Genomic DNA, 17,426 nt, shown 5'->3' with positions numbered 1-17,426 from the left:
GGCCGGGGGGTGCAGTGACCGGGCGGGGGGGGCAGTAGGAGGCTGGCTCAGGCCGGGGGGGTGCAGTGACCGGGCTGGGGTGCTGGGGTGGGGGGAGGAAATTGACTCGCGCTGGGAATTACCCCCCCGGCCGCTCCTCGGATTTTCCAGCCGGCCCCTAGGGCGGAGCCGGCAGCTTTAAAACCCGCCCCTGGGCCGGGGCCGGCGCCGGCTCCGCTTTGCAAATTGCCCCTGCTGCCTGCCGGAGCCGGAGCCGCCGGGGGGACTCGCCCAGCGCCCTGCGGGGTGACCCCGGCTCCCGAGCGCCCCGGCTGGGGGGAGACGGGGCCGCCGTGATCCGGAGCGCCAGGACCCGGTGAGGGGGGTCTCTCCGGGGGCGAGGGGGGACCCCTATGGGGAGCAGGCAGGAACCCCAGCTGGAGCAGGGGGGCAGAATCTCTAGGGGCGCGGGGACCCCGGGATGGGGTCTCACGGGGGGCGAGGAGCCCTAGGGGGAGCAGACGGGGACCCCAGATGAGGTCGGGGTGCAGAAGTTGGAGACGGGAAGAATCTTCAGGGGTGCAGGGACCCCGGGATGGAGGGTGGGGTCTCCAGGGGCGCAGGGATGGGGTTTACTGCCGCCCTTTCCCCAGAGGTGCAGGGATCTGTGTCTCCCCGTTTGAAGAGAAATGCCTGACCCCCCTCCACTCCCCTGGGCCTGGGACCCTGGGCATATTGGGGTGTGTGGATGCCCCTTGACAGTGGGGTGGGGGAATCGCTTCAGTTATCGCTGGCTGGATCCCCCTTGAGACCCTTTGTTGGCCCGGGGCAGGGAGAGCCCCTTGAGTCCTGCCCTTAACTCTGGCACTGATGCTAAGTGGCTCCTGGCATGGCCAGGCCCTTTTTGGGGGGATCTGGGCAGGGGGGTCCCTCCTGCTCCAGGTCCCTTTGAAAGCCAATAACCTGTGAAGCCCATGGCTGCCCCCCGTTCCCCTGCGTCTCAGAGGGCCAGCAGGCCGGGTGGGTGGCCAAGCCAAAGGGGAGATGCTTGGAGAGCGAGCGGCTTGGGATCTGAGGGATCCCTGCCCCCCCCCCCCCAGGCTGCGGAGAAAGGAGCTGTGACTCTTCCCAGGGCACAGCCTGGCGAATAGGGGGTGCAAGTGGCCCCCACATCCAATCTAGCCCCAGATGCTAGAGACCAGTGGTTATCAAGCCCATTTTATCTAAGCATTTTTGATAAACCTCTAAACCAGGGGTGGGCAAACTTTTTTGGCTCGAGGGCCACACCTGGGTATGGAAATTGTATGGTGGGCCATGAATGCTCATGAAATTGGGGGTTGGGGTGCGGGAGGGGGTGAGGGCTCTGGCTGGGGATGCGGGCTCTGGGGTAGGGCCAGCAATGAGGCATGTGGGAGAGGGCTGGGATGGGCGTGGGGATGGGGGCACGAAGGCTGCGGATGATGATGTAGGCCCTGGGGTGAAGGAGAGTAGGACTGAGGGGTTCAGAAGGTGGGAGGGGAATCAGGGCTGGGGCAGGGGGTTGGGATGATGGAGGGGGTTGGGGTGCAGGCTCTGGGTGGTCCTTGCCTCAAGTAGCTCCTGGAAGCAGCGGCATGTCCCCTCTCTGGCTCCTATGCAGAGGCATGGCCAGGCAGCTCTGCTCTGCCCCATCCGCAGGTGCCACCCCTGCAGCTCCCATTGGCCACAGTTGCCAGCCAATGGGAGCTGTGGGGGCAGCGCTTGGGGTGGCAGCAGCATATGGAGCCACCTGGCTGCCCCTGTGCGTAGGAGCCGGAGGGTGGACATGCTGCTGCTTCCAGGAACTGCATCATGCTAAGAGTGGGGCAAAACCCGGACCCCACTCCCTGGCAGGAGCTCAAGGGCCAGATTAAAACATCTGAAGGGCTGGATGCGGCCCTGGGCTGTAGTTTGCCCACCCCTGAACTAAACCCATTTCTCCAAAGCCAGTGGATGTCTCCCTCCGGGTTCTGACCCATAGCTTGGTACTGGGAGGGAGAAGGGTGGTGCTCACTTTGTAAGATGGGTTTTCAAGTCATACGGGATGGTAACGTGTTGGCTTATTGCAGCTGCTTCTGCAGCTCTGGGCAGAGGTTACCAGTGAGATGGTGAAGGTGCCGGGATGTCCCAGGCTGCACCGGCCCTCGGGTTACCTCTCCACGGCTCTGTTCTTCGCGGCGCTCTGCAGCTCTGCTGCTGTCCTCAGGAGCAAAGGTACTGGCTGGTTCTCGCTTTCCAAACCCGCTCGTCTGCCTTTCTCTCCCCTCCTGGATGAAACCTTCCCATCAAAATGTTTTTGATGGAAAATTGGGTATTCGACAATCGGGTATTTGACAATTTTTTGGCAAAAAAAAAAAAATCTGCTTCCCTCTGGAAAACTTAGATTTTTTTTTTTAACTGAGGAACTGAGCACCTGAGAAGCAGAATATTTTCATTTGGCTTGGCAGCTGTGGGACCTCATGGGAGTTGTAGTCTGGGTGTCCCCTGCTCCTGTTCTCTTCTATAGGCCAGTTAAACTATGCTTCCCATGATGCAACATGCTATCTGTTCTTGGACACGAGGTGGTGAATTATGGGCAATCCTGGCTGTGGTGTATCATGGGAGTTGTAGTCCGGTCAGGCAGCTCAGCCTATAGAGGAAAATGAGGAGCGTGAGGCACATGAACTACAACTCCCATGAGGTGCAGCAGTAGTATTTCAGAATTGAAATATTTGGGTGCTTGAATTTTTGCTGAAAAATCTAAAATTTCCAGATGGAAAAACCCATTTCCTGACCATCTCTGCAGCCTGCCCCATAGTGCTTGTCTTGGTCCCCAGTGCCTCAGCTCTAGGAATAGAGGGGGTGGGAGCTGGGCTGGCTACGGGCTGGTCTCCCACCCCTCCCGTAGTAGATCTAACCAGCCCGGTAGCTAAGATGCCCGTAGCTGGCTGAAGTTAGGTGCAACAGTTGGTGCTGGTGGGAGCCATCGGGAGAGAGGTTGACAGAGATGAGGAACGTAAAAGCCCAGCCAGCTTAGCTGCGGGTTTGTGGGCAGCGGGCATTTTGCTGTTGATGAGTCACTACTTCTCCATCCCTTCCACGGAACCAGGAAGTCTCCCACCATGCTGGTCTTGAGGCCAGGCTGAAATCTGGAGTGAAGCAGAGACAGCTGGGCCGGGTATCCTTCCCAGAGCAGCCAGACGCCACAAGGAGCAGCATGGGGGACTCGGCTCCTCAGGATCTAACCTCTTTCTGCCCTGGGGGAAATTTGGGGTGAGGGGAGTTGATCCAAGGGCAAGAGGGAGGAAAAAGACGGGTCTGGAGGGAGGGGAGAGAGAGAAGCCAGCACGCTGCCCTTTGCCATCCCTGCGAGATAAGAGATCCCCATCCTACAGAGATAATAGATCACCAGTGACTCTGCCGGGGAGAGATGCCCCATCCCCTTGCTCTACCCACTGGACCCCACTTCCTGCCTAGAGCTGGGGGGAAAACCCAGGAGTTCTGGCTTCCAGCAACCCCCCTGCTCTAACCACTAGTCCGCATCATGCTTCACTAGCTTCTTACCCCACTGAGGGGCTCCTGGTCCCCTTTTCCCCCATTTGAACCCTCGATGTGCCTGTTCGTCCCTTCCAGATTGCCAGTTCCCGGACCCCTCCGATCACACTACCTACAGGTGCGTGTCCCCGGTGTGCAAGCTGTCTCTGGGCAGCGGCGTGTTTAAGGCTGGCTCCGTGGTGCAGCATTTCTGCGAAGCCGGCTACGTCCTGGCCGGCCACCCTGGGGTCTCTGTCTGCAAGGGCGGCCAGTGGAGCGTGCTGAAGCCGGTCGTCTGCAAGCCCCTGGCAGGTCAGTGCACGCCCAGGCTTTCGGTCCCTCTCCTGTTGCGATGGGCAAGGGCCTCTGCCAGAGACGTGGTACCTATTGGGGCCTCCCGCAGCAGCTCGCGGGGCCTGTTTGCTCAGCCTGGCGTCAGCTGCTAGCGTAGGCAGATGTGGTGCTGTCCTAGTGCTGAGAAATGGGTGCTGGGGGAAATATGACCTCTGTGCCGCTTCCTCGTCTGTGTTATCATTGCATATTGCAGTCGCACCTAGGAGCTGCCATCCATGGCCCAGGCTCCCATTGTGCCAGGCGCTGTATGTTTTTATTGCTATTAGGTGTATTACGGTAGAGCCTAGGACCCCATGTCATGGCTTAGATCCCCCTTGTGCCAGGCGCTGTACGTTTTTATTGCTATTAGGTGTATTACGGTAGCGCCTAGGACCCTACGTGGCCCAGGTCCCCTTTGTGCCAGGCGCTGTATGTTTTTATTGCTATTAGATGTATTACGGTAGCGCCTAGGACCCCATGTCATGGCTTAGATCCCCCTTGTGCCAGGCGCTGTACGTTTTTATTGCTATTAGGTGTATTATGGTAGCACTGAGGACCCTGCATGGCCCAGGTCCCCATTGTGCCAGGTGCTGTACAGACACGGAATAAAAAGAGGGCCTGACAAAGCCTAAAATCCAGGTATTAGCCCCATTCTGCAGCTGGGGAATGGAGGCCCAGGTTTACCAAGGTCCTTCAGTGCCCAACTCCCTTGAAAAGTCTGGGCCTTAGAGTGACTCGCCCCAGGCCAGCACCTTCGCCACTGTGTCACGTCTCTAAACCTGGGCTGACGGGCACTAACCAGAGCTGTGAACATATTCAGGCTCTGGCGGGAACTCTGGCTCCCGGGCCCATCACCTCCCTAGGCGATGGAGTCTGAGCCGTGATGTCTGCACGGCTGCATTTCGCGTCGGAGCTCCAGGCCGGGTTGGAGTGGGGCTCTGAGACTCGCTGCTGGGGGGCTGGGTAGATGGACCCACTCAGGCACTTGCCAGCGGTCGCTCCCAGGCGCGCCTTTGCCTTCGCTCAGGAAGTTGTGTCTTGCGGTGCGTGGGTGGCTCCCTGAGGCCGGGCTGCGTTTCCTCTCTGTTACGTTCCTCTTCTGGGGGTGTGACGCTGCCGGTGGAAACTTCCTCCTGCTCCGTGACGGGGGGCATGCAGCCCATGTGACGCCTGCCGGGAAGGGTGCTGGTGGGGAGGAGGAGATGGTGGATGCACAGAGGAGACCCCTCAGCCATCGCGGACCCATCTGCCCCTGAGCTGCTCCCTCACCCCTGCCCTCGCTGATATCCCCATCTCTGTTCCAGGAGAGATGCTGGCAGCCACAGGAATTGTGGGGGGGGGGTGGCCTTTGCTCCCTTTTGCCCAGCACTGGTTGGAATGAGGCAGGTGAAACCCAGCCATGGTCAGTCATGTGAGAACACCCCTGGTTAGTCCCCAGCCCATGGTGCTGTCCCTGCTCCAGACCACTAATCTATTAACTAAAGAGAGGCTGCGTGGCCTAGTGGATAGAGCGCTGGGACGTGGGAGACCTGGTTTCTGTTCCCTTGGCCAGCTGGATGACCTTGGACAAGTCACTTCCTTGCCCTGTGCCTCAGTTTCCCCACCCACCTTTTGTCTAAATAGACTGATCTGTGTGAGACTGGCAGGGGGGGAGAGCAGAGTCTCACTCTGGGTCTGGGCGGCGCCTGGCACAAGAGGGGGGACCCCCATCTTGGCTGGATTCTGCAGTGAAGGCCCCCCAGATCTTGGTGTTGCCAGGTGCTGTGGGAGGCACCTGCTTCCTGGCACCTGAGTGCTATTTAGGGCCCGGAGGGCGCACATCCCCCATCTGGGTTTCGAGTCCCTCAGGCTGCTTGTTGTTTAATCCATCTCCTCGGGGATCGGGCTCGAGTTTGGAGGGCTGGTACGTGAGATCTGGCTGCCCTGAGCTGCAGGTGGCTGTGAAATATCCCAGCTGCTGTGTGGGATGACGCTGACCTTCCCCCCCCCCCCAGGATCCCCGGTGCCTCGCCCTGGCTCCGTCATCGCTGTCTCCTCCATCCCCATGGTGGCTGCGGCCTCGGTGACGGCATCCGCCCTGCTGCTGGTGGCCATGGTGTGTGTACTGGTGGGGCCGAAACCCTGTAGCTACTGGTGCTGGAGGTGAGCTCTGCCGCCTTTCTGGGGTGGGTGGGATGGCTGCCCTTGCTGTAGCAATGGTGCTGGGGGAGCAGGCACAAAGCTGTGCTCCCTTCTCCCTTTGGTTGATGTCCCTGGGGGGTCCAGCCTCCACCCTCTGTCTCTCCCCTTCCTGCCCAGCCCCTTGGGGTGCGTGGGTCTGACACCCTCTGGCCTCATCTCATCTTTGCCCATTCAGTCAGTGCTGACCCCAAGGCAGGACTAGGGGGCACCACACTGCAGGGGAAGGGGCTGCACAGAGGGTGCTGGGGAAACTGATGCCCAGCGAAAAGGGAAGTGACTTGCGCAGGGTCAGTGTAAGGACCAGGGCACCCAGCCCCCCCTGCGCTAACCACTAGCCCCCACACTCTTCTCAGAGCCCAGGAGAGAACCCAGGAGTCCTGGCTCCCAGCCCCCTGATCTAACCACTAGACTCCTTGCACTCCACCCCCACTACTCCCTGTTGTCCTGGTGGTCCTACCTACATTGTGGTGGGGCCCCAGCGGTGGGGGGGGAAGGTCTGGGGCCTCAGGGTGCAGCCGTGAACTTGACGAGGTCTGCCCGTCCCCGAGCAGGTGGTACGAGCCCATGGAGGAGTCCGAGGAGAGCACAGTCGACAGCTGCCCGGTGCCGCTCCCATCCTACGAGGAGGCCGTCTATGGCTCCCAGGGGGGGGCCGTGCCGCCCGCGCCCCCCACACCGACGCCTCTCGTCCTCTCCAGGGGCCTGTCCCCCCCATCGGAAGCAGCTGAGACCTGTTGGAATCCAGAGGCCGCCACTCCGCCCCCTTCCTACCAGGAGAGCCAAGCAGCAGCTGTGGGCGGCTCCGGCCTGGCCCAGCCCACAGTGCCCCCTGCCCGGTTCCTATTCCCTGGGGCTGCAAAGGACCTGTACAGGTAGCCCGGGGGGCCGGGGGTCCCTGGCAGGGTCTCGACACTACAGCAGAGACTCCTCATTTGAAGCACACGCAGCGTGCTCCATCTTTTAACTTGCTGGGGGGAGAGGACCCCCCCCCCAGTTACTCAGCAACTTGTGAAGCTGATGGGACCAAAGCAGCCCCCTTCGGAGGGGCGTCTGCAGCCTTCTGCCTGGATGGGGACCCCGCCCCCCCTGCAAGCTAACGGCTCTGTCTTCGCGGCAGCCCCGAGGGGCCGATCTTTGCCAGCTGGCTGGTAGCCGCCAGCTCAGCGTGTTCTGACCACTCTGCACTGCCATCCCGTGGGATCCCAATTTTCCGTGCCCCCCACTTCTCCCGCCAGGGTGTCAGTTCCCAGCAGAGCCATCACGGGTTAACTCAGGGTACAGCTGCCACCTTCCTCCAGCTGTGAGGATCTGGGGGGGGTGAGGGGCAGATTTCTCCCTCCCCCCCCCCGACTTCCAAATGCTCTGGCGAACATCCCCTGGGCTTGTTCCATTCTTGGGGGGCTTCCTCTGTGGGTCAGCAACCACCCCCCACAAAGAGACCCTGCTCCCCCCAGCTTTCCTGACTCTTCCTGTGATCCCCTCACCCCCCCCATGCCACCATCCGTGGGTCCCTGCTGGAAGGGATGAGCCCAGCCCCCCGTGTCTGTCCCTCCATCCAGCTCCATGCACTTGCTCCCCTTGTGTGTGTTGATTAAAATAACCCAGGCTGCTTTATCTCTGGGCCATACTGATGCCCCCCCAGGCTGCAGGTGCTGCTCTGTGGCGCTGGGGCTGGCTGGCAGGCGCCGTTGCACCTGCATCCCAGCAGGGGGTGCCGTGGGTGTGGTTTAAATAGCTGCACCCCGCCTCCCTAGCGCTCCCGTGGGTGGGTGGCTTTTGTCACCTTCCCACTCCCATCACCCAGGCTCCCTGGCTTGGCTACAGGGGGTGAGCTGGCACCCCTGGCGGGGGGAGCAGAGTGCAGGGGAAAGTGGGTGCAGGTTTGAATCCCGGCTGGCCCCCGGGCCCATCCCGCACAACAACCATTGCGTCCGCGGGCGGGTGCTGGGCAGGGGTGAATCTTGGGCTATTCCTCAACAGTTGGGCCCGTGTGGCCGGAAGTGGCCAGTGGCCCAGGGGCCAGGTAGCCCCACGAAGCTCCTGTTGATGCCGGGTCAGGTGCTCGGGCTGGCCTGCCTACACACGGGCACACATACGCCCGCCCGCCACGGGGCTGGTTTTGCACAAGGTTGATTGTTCTAGGTTTGTATTTAATGACTATGGGTTTGTTTTTCTTTGCTTTGATGTATTTATATGGGGGGGGGTATTTCTCAACACTCCCCTCCCCTTTGCGTGCCCCTCCCTCCACCACTCTGTGATGCTGGGACGGGGGTTGTGGTCCTGGGGACTGTTAAGGAGCCGAGGTGCTGATTAAAACACTCACCCCACCCGCCCCTTGTCTCCCATGTCTGGTTTTGTGCAGGGGAGGGGCCCTGTGTTAGAACTAGGTGTGGATGGGAGGGGTATAAGCCCCATTTGTCCTTCTGACCGTCCCCCACCTTGTCCCCCTATACTCCCTTCTCCCTGTTGGCCTTGGCTGTGGGAGGCAGGTGCTCGAAGGTCGGGGGGGGGGGGCTTAACTTGGCCTCCTGCCTGGTTGTAGGTGCCGGAGGCTCAGAGAGGCAGGGCGTCCCCTCTCTGCTACCCCCCAAATTCCAGTCAGGGCCTGTGGGAGCTGCAGCCCTTAGATCTGGGCTGACCGAGACCCCTTCCAGGCCTGCGTCACCCCTTCCCCGGGGGTGGAGTCCCCGCTGGCTCTGGCCCCCCTGCTGGGGAGCAATGGGGCTCCCAGCTGGATTCCCCAGCCCCACCTGCCCCCCTTTTGTGGCAGGATGGGGCCCTCAGGCCTCCCTCCCCCTGCTTGGGAGGAGGGGCAGGTCCCCTGTGCTCAGCCCCTCGCCTGGTGGGACGCCCCCTTCGAAGGGCTGCTGACCACCCTAGCTACAGGGAGCAGGGGGTTAAATCGACCCTGGGGCTGCCCAGTCCAGCAGGGCCTGGCCCTCTCTCTACCCTCCTGTATGTGGCCCAGTCCCTGTGGCTGCCGCAGGGGTCCAGCGGGGGACCCAAAGCCAGGACCCCCACACTGGTGCTGCGGCCCCCCGACGGGGTAATTCCAGCTCCTGCTGTTGCACCCATGCCAGTTGCATGAAGGGAAGGCTCAAACGATGAGGCCGACCCTCAGCTCGCTGAGGCGTTGCTGTTAGCCGTGATGTTCCACTCCAGCCCTGGCTGCATCTCTCAGGGAACGGGCTGGAAGCTGCTAGAAACAAGGATGCTGCTGCTGGCCCTTTGTCTGCGTGGGAGGGAGCAGCCGCCAGGGCCCAGCCAGCCACAGGAATCTGGGGTGTCAATGAAGAGACAGTGGGAGGCGCTGGCCCGGCTTGTCCGGGCACCTGGCTTCCTTTGTTCTGCGGGGCTGGGCCGACAGGTTCTGATCCCTGATCTAGTTTGTTTCAAACCACTTCCTGGTGGAGGGTGCAGGGCCCTGCCCCCACGGAGCTGGGGTTGGCCCAGGTCCCATCGGCACCCCCCTCCGCCTTTCCCTTCCTACCTCTGGGCAGGAGGGGAGGGGCTAGGACTCCTGGGTTCCTGTCCCAGCTCTGGGAAGGGTGCGTGCGTTGGGATTGAGGGCTCAGCCGAGTTGGGGAGCCTGGGCCTGGGCTAGCAGGGGGCTGTGGGTCAGGAGTGAGGGGCTCCGGTAGAGTCGGCGCTGCAGAACCGAGCAGTCTCCCTGGGGCTGCGCCTTTGCGGCTTGCACAACAAGTGTGTACGTGCCCCGCCTGCCCACAGCCCGTGTCATCACCTCCCCACGTCCGCCCCACGGTTGCCCCACAAACCTTCCTGTTCCTCCTCCCCTATCCTGGCCGCGTCCCGCCCTGGGCAGGAATCCCAGCTCCCCAGTCTCCCTCCTGCAACCCCTTGGGATGGCGTCCCAGCAGCTGCGGGCCCAGACCCTGCCCCTCTCCCCCGGGGCCCAGGAGCGGAGCTGGCAGCAGCAGTTCGAAGGGGCCTGGGAACTGGGCCGCAGGGGGGTCCCCCTGCCCAGGAACCCTGACTGGAAAGCCCTGTGCGAGCGCAAACCCTTCGAGAGGAACCTGCTGCAGAGCCCTAACCCCGAAGGTAACGTCTGTCTCGCCGCGACCGACTGATGCTAGCTGCCCCCCCACCTGCTCCCTAGGGGCAGGGCCTGGCCCCTCGGCTGAGTCAGCCCCAGCTTGACGGGCGGGGGGAGATGGGAAACTGAGCTGGGAAGGAATTGGGGGGAGGGGGGTATATGTACGGTGGCAACAGCCAGGGTCCTGGCGTGCCAGGCGCTGTACGCTGTCCCGGCCCTGAAAAGCTCCCAGTCTCGCCAGCCAGGCTGGGCGGTGGGTAAGGGAAGGGCATGAGCCGGGGGGGCACCCTGGTTAATAAACCCTGGCGAGTGGAGGGTCTGTGCAAGACTCGGGGGGCTGGGGGAGTTCCCCTCCCATGGAGCTATTTTGAAAGGTCCCCAGATCCTTCCCCTGTAGGGTGACCAGATGTCCTGATTCTGGGGTCTTTTTCTTATCTAGGCTCCTATTACCCCCCCACACACACACACCCCGTCCTGATTTTTCACATTTGCTGTCTGGTTACCCTCCCCCTGGGGCCTATCTGGCCACTGGGCCAGAGCCAAGTGTGGGTGGGCTGGAATGCAGCTTGGGGAGCCCAACTAGCTGCGCCCCCTACCCCACCCGCACGCCAGGCACCTGCCTCGCTCGCTGCAGTAACTGTCCCAAACGCCGGCACTTGCCCCAGGGCTGCTCCAGTACCGTGCAGCGCAGGAAGGGTTAATCAGTGCTGCTACCTTCCCCCACTTCGACAGAGGGGTCCTGGGTCAACAGCTGCCCGTCCCCAGAGATGGCTGCATCTCTGTGCCGGGCATGGGATTGTTGTGTAAACAGCGGCCCTGCCCCTCCCCAGAGGTGGCTGCGTCTCAGCACTGGGGAGGGCTCTCTGTAAACAGCGGCCCTGCCCCTCCCCAGAGCTGGCTGCATTTCAGCACTGGGGAGGGTTCTCTTTGTCAACCGCTGCTGTGCTCCTCCCCAGAGGTGGCTGCAGTGTGTGGTTTTTCTGTGCGGTTGATGGCCTGCTACTGCACCCTACTCCAGAGGCAGTGGCATCCCAGTGCTGGGTGAGGGATCCCCGTGTTAACAGCTGCCACCTCCCACCCCAGAGGCAGCTGGTTGTCAGTGCAGGGTGAGGGATTTTGTATAAAGCCCCCCACGTCCCACCCCAGAGACAGCCGCATCTCACTGCTAGTTGAGGGATCCCTGTATAAACAGCTGCCTTGCCCCACCCCAGAGGCAGCTGCATCTCAGGCTATGCGATTCCCTGTTTGGGATGTGCTGTGGGATCCCTTGGGGGTGGGAAGTTAACATCTCTCCTCATTCACGTGGCCCGAAGGCAGCCCCGTCTCCGGGGAGGTCTCTGCTACAGGGAAGGAGGCTCGGGGGCCTGTCCCAGCTCGCCGGCTCATCTCTCTGGAGGAAAAGGGGTTTAGCTCCGATGCCAGTCCCAGCCTGCTGCCCGGGATTGCCTCGGGTGCATCAGTCAGCTTGATGAATCAGCATCCCCCCACCCCCACCCTACTCTTACAAATAGTTCTCCCCCACTGCACCTTCCAGAACCCTCCCCAGCTGCTCTAGGGTGGTGAGGGGGAAACTGAGGCACAGAGCAGGAAAGTGGCTTGGCCAAAGCCACGCAGAGAACCCAGAAGTCCGGGCTCCCAGCCCCTCCCCACTAGCCCCCACTCTGTGATACAAGCCAGGCATCCTGACTCCGCTGCTAACCACTGAGCCACGCTGCCTCCCTGGAAGATGGGCAGAGAGCCGGGACGTGGGGCTGCTGGGCGGGGGAGTGTTGTGCTTAGGCTGGAGGGGTGACCATGTTGTGTGTTTCATCCCTCCCCCCACATCAGGTGTGAACATTTCGGAGCCAGCTCCCCGCCAGCCACCCAACAGCCCCCGGGGGTCGCTGGAGTCCTTGGGTAAGTGCAAGGAAAGGGAGCCTGGGGCGGGGCTGGTTCCCCCCTCCCCCTCTGTCCTCCTATGGGGCACTGAGCAGCATAGGCATTGGGCCTGGCCCTGCTGGAGAGCCGGGGGCTAGGAGCTGCCTTGTGTGTCCCAGGAGGGGCAGAATCAGGCAGGAAACCTGCCTCTGCGTACTTCAACCCTGCTTCACGGCCTCCCCCACAGAGCTAAGTTGGGTGCCCTTCGATTTCCCTGGGGGCAGCTGCATCCCTATATAGACCGCTGCCGTGTCCCACCCCGAGTCAGCTGCATCGCAGCTCTGAGTGAGAGCTCTCTGTATAAACAGCTGCCATGTCCCATCCCAGCGTCAGCTGCATCGCAGCTCCGGGCAAAGGCTCCCCATATAAACCGCTGCCATGTCTCACCCCAGAGTCAGCTGCATTGCAGCGCTGGGCGAGGGCTCCCTGTATAAACCGCTGCCACGTCTCACCCCAGCATCAGCTGCATTGCAGCGCTGAGTGAGAGCTCTCTGTATAAATCGCTGTCACGTCCCACCCCAGTGTTAGCTGCATCGCCGCTCTGGGTGAGGCATCCCTGTATAAGCGCTGGTCCTCCCTAGAGCCAGCTGCATGTCTTGTGCTCCTGGCTCCCGGCACAATCCTCCCCTGGCTCTGCAGACCCAGTTGCTATCAGGGAGGCTTTTTTCTGCTGCATTTAACCCTCCTTGTAACCCTCCCAAGGTGATTTCAGCGGCTGGGCCATTAGCACCGAGGAGCTCCCTCCCCCGGTGAGCAGCACGAAGCCCATTTCTGCGGCTCCGCGCTTCAGGTGAGCAGCTGTCCTGGGCCAGCCTGGGGATCAGGCGGCTACTCATGACTGGGCCATCGACGTGGTTTATGGCCCTGCTGTCGCCCCCTTGTGCCCGCACAGCTCTAGCAGGAGATCCGGGCTCGTTGGGCACGTGCCTCCCTGGGCTGGATCCGAAGAGAGGGAGCTGGGCATGCATCTGGCCGGCTAGTGCAGCCCCAGGGGGGCGCGGGCGGGGGGGAAGCCTAATTCTGTAGCTGGTTGCTTTACTCACCTAGCCAGTGGCACCGCCCAGGCTAGGTTAGGCCAGGGTGTAGATCGCCCTGTGTGGCAACACTGGGTGGTGCAGTCTTGAGGCGACAGGAGGGAACCAGAGGTGGGGGTCTGAGTCCGGCAGCCTCCATGAAGAATTATGAGTATTATTTATTAACTGGCTTACCATGGCACCCAGGCATGCCAGTTATAGACTCGGCCTCCACTGCGCCAGGCGCTGTACGTTGTCATTGCTATTAAGTGTATTACGGTAGCACCTCGGTGCCCCAGTTGTGGCCCAGGCACCCATTGCACCAGGTGCTGTACGTTGTTGTTGCTATTAGGTGTATTACGGTAGCACCTTGGCACCCCAGTTGTGGCCCAGGCCCCCACTGCGCCAGGTGCTGTACGGACACAGAACAGAAAGATGCCCCCTGCCCTGTACACCTGCCCCCTGCGGTTCCCAGCTACTCTGCTCCTCCCTGATCCTTTTCCTTCCCCCTCCTTGCAGCTGGTGCGTCAAACAGCAGCGGGTCGACCTGCTGGCAGAGGGGCTGTGGGAAGAGCTCCTGGATTCCTACCAGCCGAACATCACCGTCATGGACTGGTACTGGCTCTTCTTTCAATGCCGCGGGGGGCGGGTCCCAATCACTGCCTCCACATCTCCCCTCCCCGGTACCTGGTCCAGCTCACCAGGGCCGGATACGAGCCCTGTCTTGGATCCCATGGGGGTGCTGGCCAGGTGTGGGGCACCGCGGTGCAGTGCCTTGGTTGGGCTGAAGGGGGCGCATCGTCCTTTCCCACGCCCTGCGCAGAGCCACGTCCGGGCTATGGGGCAGGAAGGACTGTAGGGCAGTGGGGGTGGCACTCGGCTGAGAATCAGGCCACCTGGGTTCCATTCCTGGCTCTGCCTCTTGGGCGCCTGTCCCTTCTCTTGTGCCTCAGTTTCCCCATCTGTGATAATTTGGGAGTCCTGGCTCTCCATCCTCTCTGCTGTAACCACTAGACTCTGCTTCCCTCCCATAGCTGGGGGGAGAACCCAGGAGTCCTGACTCCCCTCAACACTAACCACTAGACCCCCACCCCCACCCCCCCGCCGGAACTGGGGACAGAACCCAGGAGTCCTGCCTCCCTCTAGCCTAGGCTTTGCCTGTAAAATGAGGATCATGATACTGTCCCCCTCTGGGTCACAGCTGCGGCTTCGCATTGTTACTATTTGCCAGAGAGAAATGGGATTTTTTGAGCTTCCCTTATACCACCCCCCTCCTGACCTTCATTCCCTCCCGCGAACGGGGACCAACTTCCATGATTCACCCCAGATTTTGGCAGCGGGGTGGGGCGGGATGGCTGCTGTTACCTGCCCTCTGTTCTGGTGCAGGTACGAAGACAGCCAGCTGGCCGAGAGCGTGTACCAGCTGCATGTCCGGCTGCTGGCCGCCGATGGGCAGACGCCCCTGCGGGAATTCCACCACCAGGGCCCCGAGCACGGGGCATCCCAGGAGAAGAAGAACTGGTGCCATGTAAGAGAGATGTGCCCCCTCTGGGAAGGGAGGGGGGCGAGACAGCTCAGGAGTAGCAGGGGTAGGGGTGACTTGGATACACAATGTCTGGGCTAGGGCCCAGTCTCTTTAGCATGCCAGGCCCCAAGGACCCACTGAGGCAGGCCCACAACTTGAGGGAAACTGAGGCATGCATCAGCATCATGCAAATAGCTGCTTCCCACTTGGTCACGGGCTCGGGCCTTGCCAGTGCAGTGGGTGGCTGAGGGCAGAGGGAGACGGGGACTACAAAGGGGTGCCAGGGGTGGGGAAGACGCTGGGTTGGGCTCGGTGTCTCTTTGGGCCGTGGGTTCAGGTCCTGATTGTTTCCCCTTTTCGAAGGTTTCCCACGTTTTCCATGGCTATGGCCCGGGGGTGCGCTACGTCCATTTCCAGCACCAGACCTTGGACGCCGAGACGCCGGGCGGGCTCCGCCGCACCAGAGCGACGGACAGCAGCGTCTCTGTGCAGCTGCGGGACTGACGGATGGGCCGGCAGCCAGGGGGCGGGGGAGGAAGCGGTTTGGTTTCTGTTCCCCGGCAAAAGCCGGTGCTGGATTCACTGGGAGCGGAGACCCCTGCCCCCTCTCTGTGCCCTGGGGGCAAAGCTGGGGCTGGGTGAGGCTGTCAGGTCAATCTTGTCGCAGGGCTCTGGGAGCCAGGACTCCTGGGTTCTGTGCCCAGCTCTGGGAGGGGAGGGGGGTCTAGTGGTTAGGGCGTTGGTGGGACAGTCTGGGAGCCAGGCCTCCTGGGTTCCAGGCCTAGATCTGGAAGGGAAGTGGGGTCTAGTGGTTAGAGCAGGGGTTTGGGAGCCAGGACTCCTGGGTTCTATCCCCAGCTCTGGGAAGGGTGTGGGGTCTAGTGGATTAGAACAGGGGGTGTGGGTGGGTGTCAGGACTCCTTGGTGCTATTCCCAGCTCTGAGAAGGGTGTGGGGTCTAGTAGTTAGAGTCGGGGTGAGGCTGTCTGGGAGCCAGGACTTCTGGGTTCTATTCCCAGCTCTGGGAGGGGAGTGGGGTCTAGTGGTTAACCTTCCTGGTTTGCACTTCTGATTCTGTCTGTGACACTGAGTCAAGGCATGCCAGGTCTGTGCCTCAGTTTCCCCGGTTGCCCAGTGGGGTGATACTTGCAGGGGAGCTGTGAGGCTGCATTCAGGATGGGACCTGAGCAGTGGCATTAAAGAATTTCTGGTGCTTCCTGTGAGCCTGCAGCCTGTCTTCTTGGCCTCAGCCCCCGTTGCTGCTTCCCCTGTGGTATACCAAAGCCAGTGTTTATTGAGTGCTACCTAGCATCGGGCGAGGGTTCCCTGTATAAACAGCTGCTGTGCTCCACCCCGGAGGCAGCTGCATCTCAACTCCAGGCAAGGGATCCCTGTGCTAACTGCTGCTGTGCCTGCATCCCAGTGTCAGGTGGCAGATCCCGGTGTGAACAGCTGCCACGCCCCACCGCAGAGATGGCTGCATCTGAGCAGCTGGTTAAGGATTCCTGTATAAACAGCCCCTGCCCCAGGTGTCCAGTGGTTTGGGCTCCCAAGCTCAATTTCTTATACCAGCGGAAGCCAGCCAGAGCAGACAGAGCTAGTCTCAGTTCCCGAAGTGAAATCAGCTACCCTGGTGTGACACTCTGTACCTCAGGGGAGAGCCCTATAAACCCCGGGTTCATCATTTATAGATAATTGTGATATTTCACTACCAGGGCTCGGCAACCTTTCAGAAGTGCTGTGTTGAGTCTTCATTCATTCACTCTGATTTAAGGTTTCCCTGCCGGTAATAATTTCAACGTTTTTAGACCGTCTCTTTCTATAAGTCTATAATATAGAACTAAACTGCTGTTGTGTGTAAAGTAAATAAGGTTTTTTCAAAATGTTTAAGAAGCTTCATTTAAAATTAAATTAAAATGCAGAGCCTCCTGGACCGGTGGCCAGGACCTGGGCGGTGTGAGTGCCACTGAAAACCAGCTTCTGTGCAGCCTTCGGCATCCGGGCCGTAGGTTGCCTACCCTGATCTAAAGCAGGCCTTGGGAGGTATCGCGGGAAGGTTACACTCTGCTGAAAGCCACGGTTCTCTCTCAATACATATCTCACCAGTGCCTATGAAGTTATGAGCTTGTGCAGTATGGTCATCACTAAAATATGCCGCAAGCTGGGGAATCGGCCAGATATTAAACCCCCAGAGATGCGAACAAGGAAAGTAACCAACGCCCAGGCGGCTGTCGAACAGCCATTGTCCAGCAAGGAAGCTACAATGCAGTGACTCAGCTGCAGGGCCGGCTTTAGGCTGATTCGCCTGTTTCTCCCGATTCGGGCCCCGCACCGATGCCTTTTTAATTTTTACTCACCTGGCAGCTCTCCGGGGGTCTTTGGCGGCATTTCAGTGGCGGGACCTTTACTTGCTAAGGGGGTCTTCGGCTGCATTTCGGCAGCGGGTCCCTGAGTGCTGCGGAAGACCTGGAGCGAGGGAAGGACCCACTGCCAAAGGGCCGCCGGAGACCCAGAGCGCCACCGGGTGAGTACGGATCAGGCCCCGCACTTGTTAAAGCCGGCCCTGCTCACCTGCACAAGGCCACCCCAGGGGAATTGCTCAACCTTGCCTGGAGAAAGCGTGACCAGAAGTCCTGATTTTATAGGGACAGTCCTGATATTTGGGGCTTTTTCCTATATAGGCTCCTATTACTCCTCATCCCCGTCCCGATTTTTCACACTTGCTGTCTGGTCACCCTACCTGCAGACTCAGCTTGATCCAGTCCAGGGATCCCCTCACACCCGGTAAAAGGGCATTTATGTTGATAGCACTGCGTGGACATGAGAGCCTTTGCCACTGTAGAAATCTCACCCAGCCACCACTCTCCTCACCGGCATTGCCAAAATTTCCCACT

General features: G+C 60.8%; 2 protein-coding genes across 3 annotated transcripts; both read left to right on the top strand.

The window, feature by feature from the left end:
* The first annotated feature begins 246 nt into the window (after nt 1–246).
* Nucleotides 247–7,423, top strand: LOC127037127 (sushi domain-containing protein 6-like). Of its 2 annotated transcripts, none has more exons than XM_050928626.1 (5): nt 247–355; nt 2,079–2,211; nt 3,610–3,822; nt 5,838–5,985; nt 6,576–7,423. In XM_050928626.1, exons 2-5 carry the CDS (start codon nt 2,103–2,105, stop codon nt 6,898–6,900), a joined length of 795 nt encoding a protein of 264 aa, XP_050784583.1. In that variant the 5' UTR covers nt 247–355; nt 2,079–2,102; the 3' UTR covers nt 6,901–7,423. The 2 variants fall into 2 exon arrangements, with proteins under 2 accessions (XP_050784583.1, XP_050784582.1); XM_050928625.1 differs by having other exon boundaries at nt 2,067–2,211.
* Nucleotides 7,424–9,517: 2,094 nt separating this feature from the next.
* NCCRP1 (NCCRP1, F-box associated domain containing) lies at nt 9,518–15,755 on the top strand. Its single transcript, XM_050928635.1, has 6 exons — nt 9,518–10,083; nt 11,906–11,974; nt 12,698–12,785; nt 13,528–13,623; nt 14,395–14,536; nt 14,897–15,755. The coding sequence occupies exons 1-6, from the start codon at nt 9,888–9,890 to the stop codon at nt 15,035–15,037; spliced, it is 732 nt and encodes a 243-aa protein (XP_050784592.1). The 5' UTR covers nt 9,518–9,887; the 3' UTR covers nt 15,038–15,755.
* Nucleotides 15,756–17,426: the final 1,671 nt, after the last annotated feature.

This window comes from Gopherus flavomarginatus, chromosome 18 (assembly GCF_025201925.1).
Source record: "Gopherus flavomarginatus isolate rGopFla2 chromosome 18, rGopFla2.mat.asm, whole genome shotgun sequence".
In the NCBI taxonomy this organism is placed as follows: Eukaryota; Metazoa; Chordata; order Testudines; family Testudinidae; genus Gopherus; species Gopherus flavomarginatus.
This window is presented reverse-complemented; position numbering and strand designations above follow the sequence as displayed.